Source organism: Aptenodytes forsteri, unplaced genomic scaffold (assembly GCF_000699145.1).
Source record: "Aptenodytes forsteri isolate BGI_AS27 unplaced genomic scaffold, ASM69914v1 Scaffold249, whole genome shotgun sequence".
Classification (NCBI taxonomy): domain Eukaryota; kingdom Metazoa; phylum Chordata; class Aves; order Sphenisciformes; family Spheniscidae; genus Aptenodytes; species Aptenodytes forsteri.
The window spans coordinates 2556659-2575718 of record NW_008796188.1 but is presented as its reverse complement, the minus strand read 5'-3'; the positions used below and the strand labels follow the sequence as shown (position 1 = coordinate 2575718).

The following is a 19060-nucleotide window of genomic DNA, read 5'->3' as shown; positions in this document are numbered from 1 at the left end:
TTCCTTTCAATGACCTGGTCCCTGTTGGGGCTTCTTTCTGCTGCTCCAGCACAGAGGAGGCTCCAACTTTTGCTGGAGCCAAAGCAGAGCATGCTACAGCTCTCTTGGGCTCCAAGGCAACGCGGTGAGAGCTCAAGAACAGCTACTTTAACGCCAGCGCAAGGGCTGTTCCAGGGTGTATCGATGACTGCTGCAACACTTAAACTGGCCCTTAATCTGAAGCACAGAAAATGGCACACCGCCACCTGCGCTGCCTCTCCTCCAAAGCGCAGATCTGGTCTTGCCACCAAAGAAACAATACAACTGACGAGCAACAAATAACCTTTATTTGTATTACACACACCACAACTTTCTTTTGCATTTCCACGCGAGCACGAGGCTTCCGTTACCAACCTGCCTTTTAGCTCAAGAAAGGACATTTTACAGACCCTAAAAGTTCAAGCCAACAGATTCACGTAATAAAAACTGTTTTGGGAAAAAAATCAGTACGAATCCATATATATCCATACCATCCAGATGTCCAGTTTTGAACAAGACACAGAGCACTAGGCAGAGATCAACACCAGAAGAACAAGTGACATGACAGCTAACCGTGCCAGCATTTCCTGGATATAATGCAATACACCCACACCCTCGCAATATTAAATCCAGAAGACATTGTTCCTAGTTTAGACTTCACTACCCTAATAGAAAGAGCCACAGTAGTGTAGTATAACCAACCTCTTTAGAGATTTTAAATTGCATTTGCTTCAGAACTGGATTTAAAGAGGAAACATACCTTAAGTCACCTTCCCCTGGGCCACACTATGCACATAACACAAATTACCAGAAATAAAAAAGGTAGTAGAGGTTTTTAGCCACATTTCTTCTGTGCGTTGGTCAGTATTTCATAGCTGATCATTTCCACCTTCAACCCAAGGCTCCAGACATTTCCCTCTCCCAGCCCCTGCTCAGCCACCACCTACAAACTGGCATGGTGAAGATTCAAGTCAGGACCACACACTCCGTATTTATGGAAACCAGAATTACTATAGAGCTACTTACTTTTGAGAGGGGTGAGTGGGAGGGGAGTCCAGGAGAAAACATGCCATCATACAAACCTAAGATGTGAATCTCATGTTCATAAAGCAAATGTTACCACTGAACATACCGAGTGGAAAGGAGAACGAAGGCATCGGCTTTGGGAAAGCTCCTTAAGTAAAGGTAACTGAGAGTTTCTAAGTTCCCCCTTCAGCAAAGGCAGGATTTTCAGGTTCTAACACACACGAGGAGGGTGTCAGGAAGCAGCGGGAGGTGGTTATTTCTGGTTCCACAAGACATTTTTGTTCTGGGACAACTTCACTTGTCTGGTTCTCATCTGTTCTGGAACAGCACACAAGCGCCACGCATGTACTTGTTTCATGTGCAGGGGTTTCTATTGCATCAGCTTGTTAACCCATTTATTCTTATTTGTTCGTATTTTACATTAACAAATATTTCAGTATTTAATTGGCATAGCAACTAGCTATACCATGGCCTGGGAAAAGGCGATTAAAGGGAAGGTTGTGGTTAGGGCCCAGGGAGGCCAGCATCTCAAGGGACCATGGTGGCATTCAAACCACTGCTTAAGTGACTGTGACACCGAAGACTAGGAGCTGCATAAATAGAACAGTACAAGGAAAAAATGAACATTTCAGCAAGTAGTGCAGATGAATTTTATAGGAGCACTATTTCTGTCCTTTCCTAAGATAGTATGCTGGAAAAAAAATAAAGCCTGAAAATATTTGGAAATGTGGTTACCCATTCTCTTGCCCTACTCTGGGACAGCAAAGCTTATCCTGTCCCAAATCCCCAGTACGCTCAATGCAAGGCTATCCACTTCTGCTGGGAGGCTTCGCTTCTGGAAGGGAGCTCATGATATCTCCCATTTGTCTGAAGTCCAGGGTCCTTACTTCTCCAAATTTTTGCTATATAAAATGACTAGACAACACATTCAAAGGAGAAACAATTCAGGAACCTTTGGCTGTTTCCAGGTATTTAGAATAAATACCTTTTCAAGCAGCCTGAGCTTCACAAGCTAGAGCTGGACTTCCCCACTTAGCAAGCTACTCTGGGGTATTCCCCAGAGAGTTCCCAGCTGAAGCAAAGCACAGCAGGGACTCAGACCTCATCACACTAACCATCTCCTCCTGGTCTTGAGAACTGCCTTCTCCCCACCTGATGACAATCTACCCTGTTAAGCACCGATGAATCAAGACCAAGACCTGGAGTAAAAAACTCACCACCACAGCAAAATCCAAATGCAAGCCTCAGCTCCAGCTCCCAGAGAGTTCCCAGCTGAAGCAAAGCACAGCAGGGACTCAGACCTCATCACACTAACCATCTCCTCCTGGTCTTGAGAACTGCCTTCTCCCCACCTGATGACAATCTACCCTGTTAAGCACCGATGAATCAAGACCAAGACCTGGAGTAAAAAACTCACCACCACAGCAAAATCCAAATGCAAGCCTCAGCTCCAGCTCTCCATCAGTAGATCTCCACATGAAGAGCCAATAAACCAGCCCAGCTACTCTCCCTGCAAGGTGAAATGAAGATGTTGCTATTTTTTTTTTATTTATTTATTTTTACACACTAACAAAAGGGACGGAGCCATTCTACCTCTCTCTTTGAAGAGTGAGAATGGATGAACGTCACCTTCCTCAGAGGCAGGCTTGTGGAGGACACACGCTTACCTGATCCAAGAAGCAACGCTTCACAAACAGGACACTGCTCCATCCGGCCCCAAGAATAAATTCCTGAAAGGAAAAATTTCCTCCTTCAGTTAAGGCCCTTGGTTAGAAGGAAAACTAGTTAATTGTCTTATTCACTTATCTCGAGGCACCATTTACACAGGAAGTAAGAGACACTGCACTGCAAACAACCACCAAAAAGGCTTTCATATAAATGATAATTTTATTGTAAATAAAACGATACATTGGCCTGGCTTTGCACTGCAAGCCCCCGGTCGGTATATATAGACTACTGGTTCAAGGTCTTCTGCACAATCCAGGTTAAAGCAATTTCTCCCTGCTCTGCACAGTTTATGTCAGACAGGTATTGACAGACAATAAAGTCCTTTTCTTCATTTCTGAACTGCACCCTAGGCACATCTACCTTTTCTAACTGGGAAATTCAGAGCTGCTCAGTGAGATCTGCTCCTCAACAAGGCTGGGGTTTAAAGACCTGAAGCCCAAATGCCATTAAACCACAGAGGATGCCTATTTTTTTCTGAAAATTAAGAGAGACTGAATGCTCCCAGCTCCAAGGGCAGGTACCGAGGTGACAGCCACAGGACTGCACGTATTCAAATATATAAAACCTTTCCATCCAGCAGCTATTAACCTAAGCACCAATCACTAGGATCTCATTCAGCCCCCCTGTACAGCTCTAAGCATCTGGCCTTTGCCTACCAGAGAAAGCGTGTACAGCAGGGATATATATTTACTGAGGTTTCACAAGTTATCCTGGCTCTCTGGGCACTTGGAAATCACGTGTCACCTGAGCAGGTACCAATTTCCCTCTCGGTCAATTTGTTTTGGTAATTAATGGCAAAGGGAACTGTTTGGAGCATGTTCAAAAGTCCTTTGGAATACTACTCCAAAAATACGAAAAAAAATCCAAATTGCTGCAACCTACTGCCACTAGAATAGGCAAAGATCAAATTTACTGGAGAACAAAGCAAATAACCTGGAACGCACAGAATCGTCACACCAAGACCAAAATGCCAACAGTTCGTTTCCTAACAAGCTCAGGGACAGCCAAATCCCCGTTCCCCCCAGTTTGTCTCTGATGGGAATCTCAGCCGTTTTCCTGCTCAGTTTTCAACTGTTTCAGGATAATGAGACTCCTATAAGATATTTTTCTCCAAACAGAATATTCTCCATTTCTGCAGCACCTTCCATCGAGGATCCCAATACTCAATATTCACTATATATCCTTCCCTGGAAGGAACAGCAGAAAACACAAAGTGACATTTGGAATGGACACAATAGCTTATTGTTAGCCTGGCACTCCTCCTCCACTCTCCCCTAAATGAGTTTATTCCCATTTTATTCCAATTCTGCCAGGATAAAGAGGCCAAATGTAATTCAATTTAGAGGCATAATTACATTTATGTCCACTTAAGATGTTTTTGCTGCCAGGGCCGTGCTAAGAGACTGTAGTATAAGTGTCGGTCCCAAGCTTATTCACTGTAGCAGTGGACTTAGGAATCCAGATCTTCCTTTTCTATAATCAAGAGGGCTGTGAGGAAACAAAGAATGCATTTTGGCTTGGCTCTACTCGTTATAAACCATCAGCAAATTCTCTGCAAAACCAGCTGCTTTTTTTCCTTTTTAAATTCATAAAGGCGTCAAATTTATTTCCCATCCTCCCCCCTACCCCGTAACAGTCGAGTCGATATATATAAAAATCACCAAATATGATCTTTTACGATATAAATAAAAAAAAAGTATGAGGCATCACCGTTTACATGATGTAAAAAGAGCTAAAAAAGAGCGATATAAACTACATTCATAAAAGTGCATCTCCAAACATACAAGTAATGCTTTGGCTTGTTCCTGTGCCGAACGGGTGGCATTGGGTCAGGTACTGGAATACGAGAAGTCCAAGCTGGCACCCCATGTTCTCTGTCACTGTACAATTGCTATTTACTGTCATTAATACAGACTGGAATACAAGTGTATACACAGAGTAGGCACATTTCAGCATAGGTGGTGGGAAGGACCAGAAGCTCTGGCGGGGAGAGGACTGAGCCCATCAGTCCATGATGCTCTTTGCTCTGCTCTGGAACAGCCTTCCATGACGCATATGAGGTAAAAGCCACAACAGATCCTGAGGATTTAGTTGCTTTGAAACATTAAAAGTTACACCATTTCCTCATGCCCTATTCTCCCAAAACACAATGTGTGGGATAGCAAGGAAAGACGACAGAAGGTGGTCTCAATTTGGTGAGGACAAGCCAAGGGTAGAGAGAAACCTACGCAGACAGGATCACCGCACTCGACTGCTGCTGTACGTCTGCAGGGTAAAGTGTGATGAATAAAAGATTCCAATCTTTGGTATATTTATGTGCTAGTTGCAAGGCTTGAAGAGTGCTACTGGGCCCCACAGGAGTGCTGACCACCCTACTTCTGTCATCAAGACTACAGGAATGATTTCACATTCCCCTGCAGCATACGCAGCCATTTACACCACAGCGAAGTGGTGTAAAACGCTCCCTAAAACAGAGTAGTAGTGTCATGCCCTCGCTTCCCTTCGGTGCAAGCGACAGTGAAGTGCAGGCCAAAAGTCAGGCCACGTGTCTTGCCAATTTGGAGTCAAGTTCCAGGTTTGGAAAAGATCAATAGAAGTGCTCTCACTAGAATTAAATAAATTATGGAACTTAATGAAAGGGCTTTCATAAAAGAGATCCCCCTAAGTGCCTGCAACCTAAACAGTGCATCCTCGTAGTAGTGCAGGAGAGCCTGAAAGCGAAACCAACACTAGCTTGCTTTCACCAATTACACATTGCTCCGAGTTTGGCACAGAAAAAACACTTCAGATTGTTAAACCCTTCCAGGGCTTTTGGTTGTTTGGGTTTTTTTAGGGTTCTTTTTTTCCTCTTTAATTAAACACATTATTTATCATGTGTTCAAGGAGCTTGGTTTCATTAAAACTTGCCTTTTCCTGCTATGAGCATTCACTTAAAACTATTACTTTTACTGCATTACGAAAGCAATTTTCAAGTTTTCTTTGGGGGGGAAGAGTGGAGGCATGTGGACCCTTAATATGGTTTCTAATACAAGAGCAGAACACCTTTAGCGTTGCTCTATAAAGCAGTATTTTAGCTAATAATACATTTGCTTTTCTTAGTTTCATTTCACACAGATAACTTATAATTACTCCATGAATCCCCAGCACTTAAAAACTGCTGGCCTTTTACGAGTGAAATAAGGACTGTTAGTGCCCAAATCAACATACAGTATTTGAGGCCAGTAAGCCATCAGGAACTCACTTCTCAGAGATGCGGTACCTTTCAAACGCAAAAATCACTTGGATACATTTTGCTGGTACCTGTATGGGGATCTCCAGTTAATTTCAGAAATATGCTAGCATTACAAATGTTCTCTCTGGTTCACTGTTTGATTTAACTCGTACAAAAGCTTATTCAAATAGGACCCTAATATTTTATGGAAACCTTAAATGAACACTTGCACACCTGTAAAACAAACCACACACACTGAAGGGTTGAGCTTGATTCTAACTTACTGCGCACAAGTAAAACTAGTGTCCGGCAAATTCTCCCCGTGAAAAACTCCATTTTCCATTAGGCCAGGTGCTCAAAGAAACACATAAACTTTTCCTGAAGTAAATTCCTGGGCACCAGATGAACTGTCTTTGGTTTAAGGCGATGGTAAGAAGTTACCAGCCAAAAAGATAGGTGCAACAGAAAGCTGTTCCGCAGAACTCCCTTCCAGGAGGGTTTTGTTTAGACCCAGCAGTCTCAGGGAGATGAAGCAGGAGTGCAGATTTGTTGGCTATGAGGACACAAACTAACCGACACTGTCTTAATGCTAGGACAGATCAAGCCTTAGAAATCAAGTTCTGGATTTTCTAACATCAGTGGGAGAGCCCTTCTCTTAGGCCCTGGAGTGATTGCATTCTGCTGAAACTTTTCTGATTATCCTGACATTTAGCTAGAAAGACCTCCCTCACCCCCACCCCAAAATCCATGGTTTCGTTATAAAATAACACTATTCACATACTTTTGAATCAATATTTTCTGAACACCTTCAGATGCTGAATACTTAAGAAGAAAAATATATAATTATATAGCGAGCGCATGCTCAATGACACATGGCTTTTTGCTGGATTCATGTACTGTAGATGCCTCTAAAGCCCTAGCAGTCTGGAAAACAGTGACCCACACGTAGAGAGTTGGTCTGGATGGCTGTTGCACCTTTCTGTTCTGAAGAGTGTAGCTCTTCCAGTTCCCACTTTAGTTCAGATTTCTTCTATGTTCAACCAGTGAGACACTTATATTCCCATTCTTGGGCCTGCAGAAAACATGCAGCCAGCTGCAATTTCACATCAAGGTAACTAGGGCAAAAATGCAGCTCTGTTTGGACAGCTGTCGGTAGAATAAACATTAGTCCAGCAAACAAAGGTATCAGGCACAAGAGCAGACCCTAGGTTCCTTGGCATAATTTCCCCAAAGGACTAGGACAGCCGAGTTGGCATTTTGAAGATGCAGCACCACAACGGGCAGTTGCAACTAGACCAGACGGGGCACCGAAAGCCCAGCAGGAGCTGCTAGCAAGGGAGGTAATTCAGTACTGGAGCTGTGCAAACTGATGTCTGAGCAGCTCTTCAGCAGAGGGTCTGTGCCTGGCTTCCACAAAGATCTGCTTTAGGAAGTCCCGGCAATGTTCTGATATGTGAGAGGGGAGCTGGGGGTTGGTTGGTTGGGTGGCGATTTTGAAAATGGCTGCCATGGCTTCGTACTCTGCCCAGGGTGGTTTCTCTGTCAGCATTTCCACAACAGTACAGCCGAGGCTCCTGGAAAAGCAGACAGGAAAAAGAAAAAAGTGAGAATTGACTCACGCAATAATGCACAGTGTTCAGAGAGAACTTCCAAGCAGCCAACATCAAGGTACAGCTCTGCTCTGAAAACAGCTATAAAATGGCTTTGTGCTCAGCAAACCCCATGTGTGCACAGATTCTGAGCCAGACCTGCCAACGTCGCTGCTTTTACTACTGTCAGGCTAGCAGTAAAGTGCTGAGACAGGGAGGCTGGTTTCCACTGTGGTTCTCACTGCACCAAGAACTGTGAAGTGCCATCTGTCCAGCTCTCCTTTGCTCAAATTTTACTCTCAGTAAACACTTGCATTAACAGCAGGGGACAAGAGGTGCACACGAGAGGTCCCTGAAGGCGCCGTTGGACCTCAGTGGTATTTTGGGTGCTGCTGCTACTGTTATGTCTCAAAGGCACTTGCTGAGTTGCAAGGTAGAAAACAGACTTTTTAACCAAGGTCCGGTGAATCAGAGCTGGTTGACTCCACAAAGCCATTTCAGCAAAATCCCTTTTCAGTGCACAGCCTCAGAATGCCCACGTGAGAAAAAAACCCCCTAGTATCTCCACAAGAAACCAAGCATCATAGACAGTCAAAAAATAATTAAAGTCTAACAGCTCCAAACTGAGAAGGCAGTAAGTTAAACCGCCGGTAGGGCAGATGCATCATTACATTAAGGCAAAACTCCTAGTAAAGTTAATGGGGCTCTGCAGGCTAATTCGAGGCAAGAACGTGATTACGGGGACGGACATGGCTGAGCCACCTTTCTGAAGCAAGCGTGACACCAATACTTTCACAGGGAAGATGGGTTTCTGTAGTACCGCAGTGATTGGTTTTCATTCAAAAAGGATTAATTGCTTCCTCCAGGCCACAGATTAAGCAAAAGCAGTTAGTGAACTTCTAATATCCAGTCCTGTGTTTTGATCACATCGTTCCATTTTGCCAAAAGGCAAAACTGCCTCTTCTACCTTTAAACTAAACCCTCTTTTAAAGTGAAAAGCAAAGACAAGACATTTTCAGAGGCAGACTTGCATCAATTGCCAAGACAAGGAAGGAAAGGAATTAAATCCAGTGAATATGCAAGAAATGACTTCTTGACAAGGTTTAAAATCCAACGTGAAAATTTTACACTGGTTTCCAGCCATTTAAGACTTACTAGAAGAGAGTACAGAAAATGCAAACCATGTGTGCTGAAGTGCTGGGGGTTTGCTCAAGAGCAAGCAGGGATATATTATTGTTTAGACTGATTTATACCGTTTAAGCAGATCCGGTTTCTTTAAGATATTCAGCAAACAGCAGGAATGTTTTTCATGTCAAGTCACTCCAGCAATAACAAATAGCTCACATATTCTGCTATTTAGGAAAAAGAAAATTGGAGAGGGGCCTGCAGCAGTGGCGGAAAGCCAGGTGGCTAGATTTGTTACGTTTTTGAGCCTCTCAGCCATACGCATCCACCCTGGGACTAACGCTGCACTGGAAAATTCTGACCCCCCTGAATAATGATCGGGATTGTAGGAACTGGAGCCCAGCCAACGGCAGCGTCTCTTTGATGGGAATGGACCCATGTCAGCACCAAGAGGAAATCCACAATTGCATCAACCCAGGGGGAAGGGCACGTGCTCCATTCTCTCCCCAAGCATCCCAACTGGGAGAGTCTGCAGAACTTAACTCTTTGCATACGAGACAAATTTCAGCTATGTTTCCACTCACTGCTTGTACAGGAAACAGCACAGGCCTTGCTTTACTGTGGAGACACAAACACACCTTTTGTCGCTGTCATTTAGTTTAGTTTTATAATCTCACCTTTTTAAGGCCTCCAAAACTAACATTTTGACACAGGACCATTTTGCTTTTTCCTTTCGATAGAGGCTGTTTCTTGGCTATGCCAATAGCAGCATGGCTACAGTTTCCATTCATGCATACTTCAGATCACCTCTGATCTGACCCGTATCTTTTGTGTTATTCCAGGTTTGGGCATCTTTCCTTTAAAGCTTTGTCAACATACTCAAACTCCATTCCTCTAATTTCCACTGTATTATAAGCATACCTCTCATTTGATAACAAAATGAATGGATGCTCCCTAAAGAACCTTCATTCTCTCTTATAAGGGATATCAGAAGGATGGAAACCTCACACCAGAAAAAGTCAGAACACAGAAAACAAGCTATCAGTTCAAGGGAGGAACGAGTGGAAGTTGTTCCTGAAAAACTAAATGAGCAGTTGTGGGTTGACATTGCAAAGCACAGCCTGCAGCAGGTCATGTCTCGAGTTCAAATCAACTACTCCAGTTCACCTTAAAGTTTTGATCCAGACAAAATCTGATTTTGGATATATGGACGACAGAATGTGTATGTCTTATCTTGCTCCAGAAAAGCTGTGAATTGATCTACGGACTGAAAGTTAAAGCCTCACCATACGTCCGCTTTTCTTCCATAGCCTTCCCCACTGATCACCTCCGGGCTCATCCAATATGGCGTGCCAGTGACAGAGCGGATGCCTGTTCCAGACATACAGATTGTCTGCAGCCGTTTGCTGGCCCCAAAGTCCCCAAGCTTCACATTCCCAGCAGAGTCACGGAGAATATTGGCTCCTGGACAAAAAAAACAAAGAATTGAGACAGCTGTTTTCATGCAATCCAGCTGTTGGATCCGCAGCCTACACAGTTGATATCCAACCCAGAAATACCCATGCTCATGGTATGGCTTTTTCCCCCATTAAGCCTCAGGTGACCTGCTAAACATCATTTCTTTATTTCAGGCTGTAGACAAGCCAATTGTTAATGGCTGCAAATGGGAAAAACTTCAGGGAAAAAAGACAAGGAAGTGAAGGGGGAAGGGAAATGAGAGCTGAGTCAGCACCATCATTGTTACATTGCCTGTAAACAGCTCAGACAGCCTATGCAGGGCCCCCAGGCCAATGGCTTAGATAGTACATAGCTGTGTCGAAAAGGATTTTATTGGGATGCAGCTTTGGTGAGTGTAACCATTGCTTTCTGGTCAGCTGGGTAACAGATGTAGCTAATTAAACCACTTTGAACTCCTACAATAAACAAGTCAATCTCCACTTTACTTGGTCAGAGGTCCTGAACATGAAGCACCAGGGAAAAAAGCAAACTTAAGAGCTTAGCTTGTATGTGGACACAAACCAAGGCTTAGACACCAAAAACAATTCTTCCTCCAAAGCCGCAGTAAGATCAAGAACCCTGTGTTGCCATTATCTGGTATCTGCCTATGTAAACTCCTTCTGCCTTCAAATAAAATGCACTTGTGCTGGGAGATAGCTTTATCACTTCACTTCCCCACTGGAAGAGCTGAATTCAGAATAACAAGTCTGTCCACCCAGCACCCGGGAGGCAAGTTAACAGTTTGGCTTAGAAGATGGGTGCAAACTAGCAAATAACGCACCAGGTAGGAAATCATTTGGGAAAGAGCATCACATGAGCAGTATACAAGGTGTTATTCAAGAATCAGCAGCTTGTTTCCCTTTGCCAGCCTAGAGGGGATGCAACGAAGATTTATAGGCAGGAACAAGAGGATATTTTTCCTGCAGCAAGCAACCCTCCTGGTCCCTCTAGAGCAGAGAAGCTTTGTGTGGTGTCTGCCACATCTGTTGACATTAACTCTTAAGGAGACTGGCTGGCTCCATGGGGTTATACTGGGAAGAGGAACATTAAGGACTAATCACAGAGGCTTTACATGGAAGATTCGAGGTTTCTTACACAGAGGAGGCAGGACAGTCACAAGAGCCCGAGGTAAGCAGGACTGTCAAGAGCAGGCACGGAGCTCTTATGGCAACTGGTATGCCTACCAGCTGAGAAATGGTACTTTGGCCAAGCAGAGAGGAAATTAGAAGGGAATCCACAGGGAAATGAGCGTGTTTTACGAGGCCAGTGAAAGTAAGGTGGCAACTCAGCCTCATTTTGCTTGGATGTGAGAGAAAGATGAGGAGTTACAGAGGAGTCTTCCTAAGAATTAGAGGCTTCCAGTCTTCCTTACTATAACCAACTGCCAGGCTCTCAGGTCCTGTAGAGAGAACAGCCCAACTTCCCTTACCCAGCCCAGAACACAACCTTCCCTAAGCCCTGCACACAGATACAAGAGCAAAAAGGGATAACCGAGCAAAGCAATGTTTAGAAGCCCCAGCCAGGATACTGAATTCGTAATACTTGGCTTCCTTTTTCAGAGTTCCTTTAGCACGTGGTATACACATAAATCAGCAGCTGATCTCACCCTTTATGTCCCTGTGCACAATCATGTTGCTGTGAAGGTACGAGACTCCCTCGAGAATCTGGCGAGTGTATTTCCGGGTTACATTTTCTGTGAGAGCACCATACGCCTTCAGCTGGTCTTTCACTGACCCCTGCACCAAAAACAAAACGGAAAGGATTGGCAAAGAAATGACAAACCACAAATCTTGCAGTCTCCATTCAATTCCCACGAGCTGTGACTGTTATACACCCAACCGGCACAGTAATGAATTCTGGCCTCTTCTAAAGCCCTTTTGTGAGGCTCTCAGAGCATCTTGCCCTACGAAGCCCCCTTTAAAAAAAGCAAGGACATGCTTTACAGCAAAAATAGCTTAAAGAGGTTCTGTCTGCTTCCTCCATCCTTGAGCTGTGCTGGTACAACTGTTTGTGAAGACAAGCGATAAAATAGTTCAGCAGACTGATCCGGATCAAAAGTCTCCCTTTTTGCAGGGTCAGTTTTAGCCTAATTTGCTGTACTATATGACCCTGCTAATTCAGTTAGCCTGATTTATAAGTTGGCCCAAGTCCTCTGAAGTACTTTGTCAGAACAAATTTAGACTGAAGAAAAGAACTGGTGTTAGTGACTAATGAAGAGAATGTATTTCAAGCACAAGACACTAAGAAAAAAAACCAGACATGGTTTGGGCATAAATAAAAAGAAAGTGGTGGCATTATAAAGCCAGTATGAGAGAGGGGCATACCTAAGAGGGCATAAGGTGGATTACGTAGTTGGGTAATCATAGCAATTAATAAACCAACTAACGAAACCACCCATCTCACTTTATGATCTGCGACTGTGCTGCTCGTGTCAGCTCTTACCCCTGGCATGTACTCCATGAAGATGGTCAAGGTCTTCTCTGCTCGATCCCGTAAGCAGCCGTAATACTGAACAATACGTTCGTGCTGGAGATTCTTCAGCAGCTGAATTTCACACTCCAGGGCACTCACTTCCTATGGATGTTGAAGGAGAAAATAAGGTTCCATCCCCAGGAAACATTCCATCCTAATAAATCTGTCCATGTCACTGGAAGGGTGAGGCTACTACTACACTGAAGAAGTCTAATCCATGGCATTGGCTCACCCACCTCTTGGGAAAGGCAAACATTACCGATGCTTCACCTTAATCCTTACTGTACAATAAGCAGGTAAATACTGGTGCAGAAGCTTTGTTTGTTAGCACACAGGCAGTATCATATATGGATTTAGTACCAGAAAAACTGTTTCTTGTCTTGATTCTGTCAGCTGAATGGCTTTAGCCAAGTTGGTTGAAAGCATTCTTCACGCACAACACAGATATAACCTTACTTCTCACCACTAAGCTGAGGGCAGTGAGCGTTAATTTCAATTATGAAAAAGCTCTGAATACACAGTTACAGAATTGCTAGGAATCTTTCTGTAGGAACCTCAACCCATTAGAGAGCAAGACTACAGGTGCCAAGAGTTCCTAACTTCTTTAGTCACCCAGTCCTGTTCTGATTCACACTGATGATTTTACTTGAATCAACCTTAGAAACGGCTTCCTCTCTTATTTACTTCAAAGAATCTGCAGCTATGCACATGAAACTGATTCTCTGCTTTATTCCTGCCATAGACAACAGGGTATCATAGCACAAAGACAAAAAGGCTATCCAACAATTTCAGACTGAATCAGAGATGTTTGTTTCCCAGGAAAAGTATCAGGTTCTTGCTGAATCCAGGGAATGAACAGGATGAACATCAAAGGTACAGAAGCATGAGGACTTATGGAAAAAGGAATGATGGTTTCCCCCAAATTAGTCCCACTTAGCTCTCTCCGCTCCTGCCACTGGAAGGTGCCAGGTTCACTTTTCTCGCTTTGGGAGACGATGCAGCTCTTCAAGAGCAAGGACCTGGCTACTGCAGAGATGCATGGAACCAGAGGAAGTTGCTTAATCAGGCCAACTGATAGTTTAAGGTTTGGAGTTTCAGTGCCTTCAAAATACATTCCAGCCTGTTCCTCCTTGGCTCAGAGTTACTGTCTGATTTACAACAGAGACGTAGTATAACTTAGAACTTACCAAGTTAGGACTTATCTTGGCACCAATATCCCATATAAAATCAGAATAATTAAATCTTCACAGATCAGTTATTCCAGCTCAAAGTGAATTTGTTCAATATTGGGAAACTGGTACATTGTTAAAACACTAGCAAAGAACCTAACAGCCGCATGCACTGAGCAGGGAGTCCTGTGCTATCCTATAATTTCGAGGTGCCCCTTCCCATCTCCACTGTTTCTAATGTGTTGACACATCACTGTTCTTGATTAATTTACACACCACAGTTCAGTTTGTTTTGAGGACAGGGAGAATCCAGAAGCAGAAACCGGTAATTAATACACTTGATACAGGACCTACCACGTAAGCCCAGAAAGCGGGTTTTGCACGTGCATGCAGCTTTTTTGTTTAAAAAAGTTCCACTCTTTCTGGGTTTAGTTTCATTCACATCCATGTCTAACCAGGAACACAGGGCAGTCTAGTATTCCTCAAGTAACCTGGCAACAAACCAAAAAGCTGAGAAAGGAGAGCCAAAAATGAAGCCAGAAAATGGATTTTAGTTTCAGGCTGAAGTTAATAATACGGAAAAGTAATTTTTAAATGACTCCTATTCCTCTCCACATGACTTGAAACCCTAGTACAAACTAAGTAAGATACTAGCTTTTGAGGACAGACAGATACAGGCACTTTACAGGATCTCAAAGTCTGCATAATGAATTTTAGAAGCTGCGATGAGAATTACCTTGCTTGTTTCAGGACTCTCTGGGTCAAACTGGACCTGCTTAGCGGCAAGCTCTCTGCCCGTGTCCACGTCGTAGCACAAATACACACGACCAAAGGCACCCTGGCCCAGCAGTTTTCCTCGTCGCCAGTTTATTGGAGCACTTGGAGCTAAAAAAGAACAGTACCAATTTCTCTTTTCATTATACTGTTTAAAGATAATGGTGATCTTTTCAAAGATCAACCCCCATCATACTGGGATTGAAACAGCTATTTTGGAGTTGAAGAAACAGACATGAGGCACTCTCCCAGTATAAGGGAGTTAGTGGCAGAACTCTGAACAGAATCCAACCATGCAGACTCTCAGGACCTGCTGACTGGCGTCCCGTTAAAATGAAACCGTGAAACATTTTGCAAAGATATACTATAGACAAGTTATTCAATGAGGTTGATGAAATTTCATTCCACCAGCAGAGTGGATTCTACATCATCACTATCTTAAGAGATGGGGCAGCAATTAAACAGCATCTTCCAACCCTTGATCTGTAGTTACTATATGCATCAGATGAAGAGCAGCTGGATCAGCCTTGCTAAATCAATCCCACCCAGCTGGGAATGACTGCAAAGCTTCTGGGACAACCTGAAGGACATTACTTCTGAGTTCTTTGCCAACCATTGGTTAGTTTGAGGTTCCTTCTCCTGTGGGAAGGATTTCACTGCAAGGCTATCTCCACAGCAGAAAAATTAGAAGTCATAATTCCTACTAGAAACTGATAAGGTACGGGCCATAACGTAAGCACAGTGCAGGTATCTTCTTTACCTGCTGAACAGTCAAACTCTAATAAAAATATACACGAGAACCAGCTGAAGCAGCCATCTCCAATACCCCAGCCGGAGGTTACATCAGCAGGGAATTACGAGTTCTCATTGTTCTACTGCATTGGTGAGCGCATTGCACAAGCAGCAGCCTCTTGACCCAGAGATTAACACCTGAGCCCAGTTTTCCAGACTGCACTTAATACCAAAACATATTACTCAAAGACCAGTGCTTTAGCTCTAACTTTGAACATGATACTACCAGACTCATACGGTGCAATGCACCCAATTATGTTGTAGCTAACAAGAAACTCTAAAAACAAAGACAGGAACCAGCCATCTGGACAGTGTAAAAATACAGAAGAGCTGAGAGATCAGCTTTGCCAAGTCTAATTTAATCAGATTTACTGCCAGTCGGTGTTGTAGCGTGTTGCTTACTCTGCTGCATTAATGTCTTCATTTTGATCCTTAAATTACTGTATGGGATATCTGAAGTTCATCAGTAATGACTTATGTTCCATTTCTTTTTTTATATTATAAAGTTCCCCAAAAACCAATGCAAGCATGCTATTAATACAGAAGTAAATCTTTCTACGAAGGAGCAAGTGAAATAAATACAGCCCTTAACTAGCAAAATAACTGTAACCCATAAGCCTGACTATAAACGATAATGTATCAAGAAAATAAACAAGCTTGTCTGACTGTTTTAAGAACCCTGTAGGTCACCTAGATCCAATCAACTTACAGGTTTTCTTTACTTCTTAGCTGAATTTCCAATGCTTTCTAAAGGAAAGGCCAGCTCCCAGTGCAAGACTACATATTCTTAGAAGAAAAAGAGGACCTGTCTTATAGGTGGACAGACCAGTCTCTAAACACAGACATGTAATTACATGGTTTTGAATGGCTTGTTAAAAATCAAGCTATGGTAATATATCGGGTCTGGAGTTCATCTCTAAAAGCCTTTCTTGCCCATAACCCTAGGAGGCCTTTCCCCAGTTATCGTCAGGGTGCCTGCTTACATTTGGTGGGAATGTTCCTCTCCTGCACACCAAGGGCATTTTCACTGTCAGCACTCCGCAGGCGCCCCCGGGGGTCCAGGTACTGCAATGCCAGGCCCAAGTTTTCTCCGTTGGTGCTTAAGGAACGACTTGAAGGGACCAAGGTGAAAAGATTCCCTTGGTGACGCCGTATCCGTGGAAATGTCCTCCGGCCTGGAGAAAAAAGTAAAATTTTTAAATAACGTGCTTACAAGTGGAAGGTAATGGCTGGAGGTTGAGCAACGAAGAGAAGGGAGAGGAAAAATGTGTTCTGCTCTGTTCCCATGGAGCAGAATCTACTGCCAAACAGACAAGATGCAAAAATATGACAGTTCAGGGCTGATGCTGCTTGAATTCAGTACAGCTTTGGATCATTCCCAAAGTAGAAGGGAGAGAACGCTTTGTAATGGCCTCAGTGAAGTAGTGCAAGATCTAAACTTGACTTCCAAGGCAAAAATCTGGTTTACAGGCTACCACACAAGCTCTGAGCCTTGTTAACAGCTACACAGACAGAATGACTTTCTAGATAATGTGCCTGGACTTGCAAATAAAAACCATAAACAAAGATTATGACAACTTGCACCTCTTATGAAACTTTGAAAAATTAATTTGCATAAAGCCATCTGACAAGCAGAGATGTGATTCTTTAAGTCACTGGTATATTGAGAAGACCCAGAAGCAAGTTTGCATCCGAATTAGCAAAGCATAATGAATCCCTGAGGGAGGAACCCGCTATATATGACCAAGGCTAGTAACTATGTCCACTGCTCAACCTTAGCAGTCATTGATCAGCCTGGATAACCCCAGAGGGCAAAGTAAACAAAGAATTACAAACAGCCATCGTGGGTTGCTATGAAAATGTTGCATCACGCATGGTAGCATTAACTCCAGCACTAACTGCAAGGACCAGGGCACTTCCAGACTCTTCAACTAGGAGTTACACTCGCCCCTGGAGGTTGCCATTGCCTCACCTTCTTTTTCAAGCCTGGAATCAAAGGTCTGAAAACAACTCACCATCGTTGTAGTCTTTGTGCTGCATGGAGACATTGTAGCGCCGAGGGTAGGTCCCGCCTTTCCCCGCTTTGTCATAGATCTGATTCTCACGGTCTGGAAGGAGATGCAAGGACAGAAGTGAGGCTCCTTCAAAAAGTACACGTTCTAATGACAGAGTTTTCCTGTAACAGCAGGTTTTTTTTAGGAAGAGGTGAGTAATAAATGACTTCTTCGCTGTTCAATCAACGTATTCCCAGTTCTTCTATTTATATAATCCCAGCAAACATATAGGGTAGCCAGCAAACAGCAGAAAACGTCTAGATGAAATAATCTTTATACTGGACACTGACATACCTGAGAACTCCTGTCTATTATCAGGAAAGCTTTGTGCCCTTGACATCCGTGATTTCCGAAAAGAAGGACTATTAAAGAAAGAAGGCAAGAGTAAGTTTTGCTATCTGCTGGAGAGAAACCTGCAAGGACTTTAAATAGAAGCTAATACATTTGCATATCGCTAACGGCGATTCTCAAATCTGTGTCCCTGCAGTAATTTCACGCTACATCTGCAAAGCTGAAGTCAGACTAGCCAGACTATTTCCCAATGTGCGCAGTCATCCTTTCTGTTCAGTTTGTGCCATTTATTCAGCAGCTCCCCAGCCTGTGGTTTGAGACCCAGTGCTTCCTTCAGCCACATGAAATAGAAGGTTAAAACCAAGGCTAAGAAGAAGAGCAAAACAGGGTACTGCTTGCAGCACATTGCTCACAGGGCAGTGGACAATGGGGACCACTGCCCCCAGTGATTTACCATGAGGGCTAAGAGTTCCTCTCACGAAAACTTCTGTGCACTTTCCTCTCTCCCAGCAACAGATGAGCCTGAACACAAGCACTCCTTACAACCCTCGCCTTTCTCCCCAGTAAGCAGGGCTCCTCAAGCAAGCCTAAGTATGGCCCCTTGTTTGGCAGAAGGCCTTTAACATCTCTTAGGAGATTACAAAAACTCAATCTGTGCCAAAGCCATGTTATTTGCACTTTTTTTTGGTTAACCAGTGTAAATGGAGTGAGCCTGATAGAGCTTTCAGACTCCCAAATGAGATTCCTTTCCTACTACACAAAGAACAGCTTCCCCAGATGATGCCCATTCCTACAAGGAATAACCAGGAAGGCTTTTTTTTCCCCTGTCCTCCACTTATGGCAGGGAGAGGGGAGAGAAGGACAGGTAACAAATTAGCAACATCCCCACCCCCAAATAAATGAATGCATGCATACACACAGGTTAACTGTAAGTGCTTCCTTGTAACTCCATAAACAGGAGAAAGCGAATGGCTACAAAACCAAACCTCAAGTGCTTGACATAAAAGTGTACACTACCTACAGAAATCAGCTTGGAGGAATCTTAAAAACACGCTGAAGCCCAATACTACAGGTGCTGGGAAGCCATGGTTGCTATTCAAGTTAATAGGACCTATGGCTGCCCACCAACACCTCAAGCAACACCAACAGCAAAGAAAGAGAAGAAAAAGATCTAGAGCATCAGACTATGACAAACTCTTCATCAAAGGAAGAGCCTCCCTATTTACCTTTGGAATTAATATTATATCTTGCAGGACATAGGAATCTAGTGTAATGATGTATTTCTGTAACCTTAGAATAGGTTGTTGGTTGGTT

The 19060-nt window shown here is 43.5% G+C and overlaps 1 protein-coding gene across 1 annotated transcript in view; it reads right to left on the bottom strand.

The window, feature by feature from the left end:
* Positions 1-344: 344 nt before the first annotated feature.
* Positions 345-19060, bottom strand: part of MAP3K3 (mitogen-activated protein kinase kinase kinase 3) — a 36879-nt gene continuing 18163 nt past the window's right edge. The window contains exons 9-20 of the mRNA XM_009287893.2: positions 17750-17817; positions 17417-17509; positions 16385-16576; positions 14572-14720; positions 12637-12768; positions 11801-11930; positions 9984-10161; positions 6268-7557; positions 2712-2774; positions 2462-2554; positions 1780-1959; positions 345-1357 (exon numbers count right to left, since the gene is read on the bottom strand). Coding sequence (XP_009286168.1) covers positions 7329-7557; positions 9984-10161; positions 11801-11930; positions 12637-12768; positions 14572-14720; positions 16385-16576; positions 17417-17509; positions 17750-17817 — 1171 coding nt within the window. The 3' untranslated portion in view covers positions 345-1357; positions 1780-1959; positions 2462-2554; positions 2712-2774; positions 6268-7328. The remainder of the gene's footprint in view (positions 1358-1779; positions 1960-2461; positions 2555-2711; positions 2775-6267; positions 7558-9983; positions 10162-11800; positions 11931-12636; positions 12769-14571; positions 14721-16384; positions 16577-17416; positions 17510-17749; positions 17818-19060) is intronic.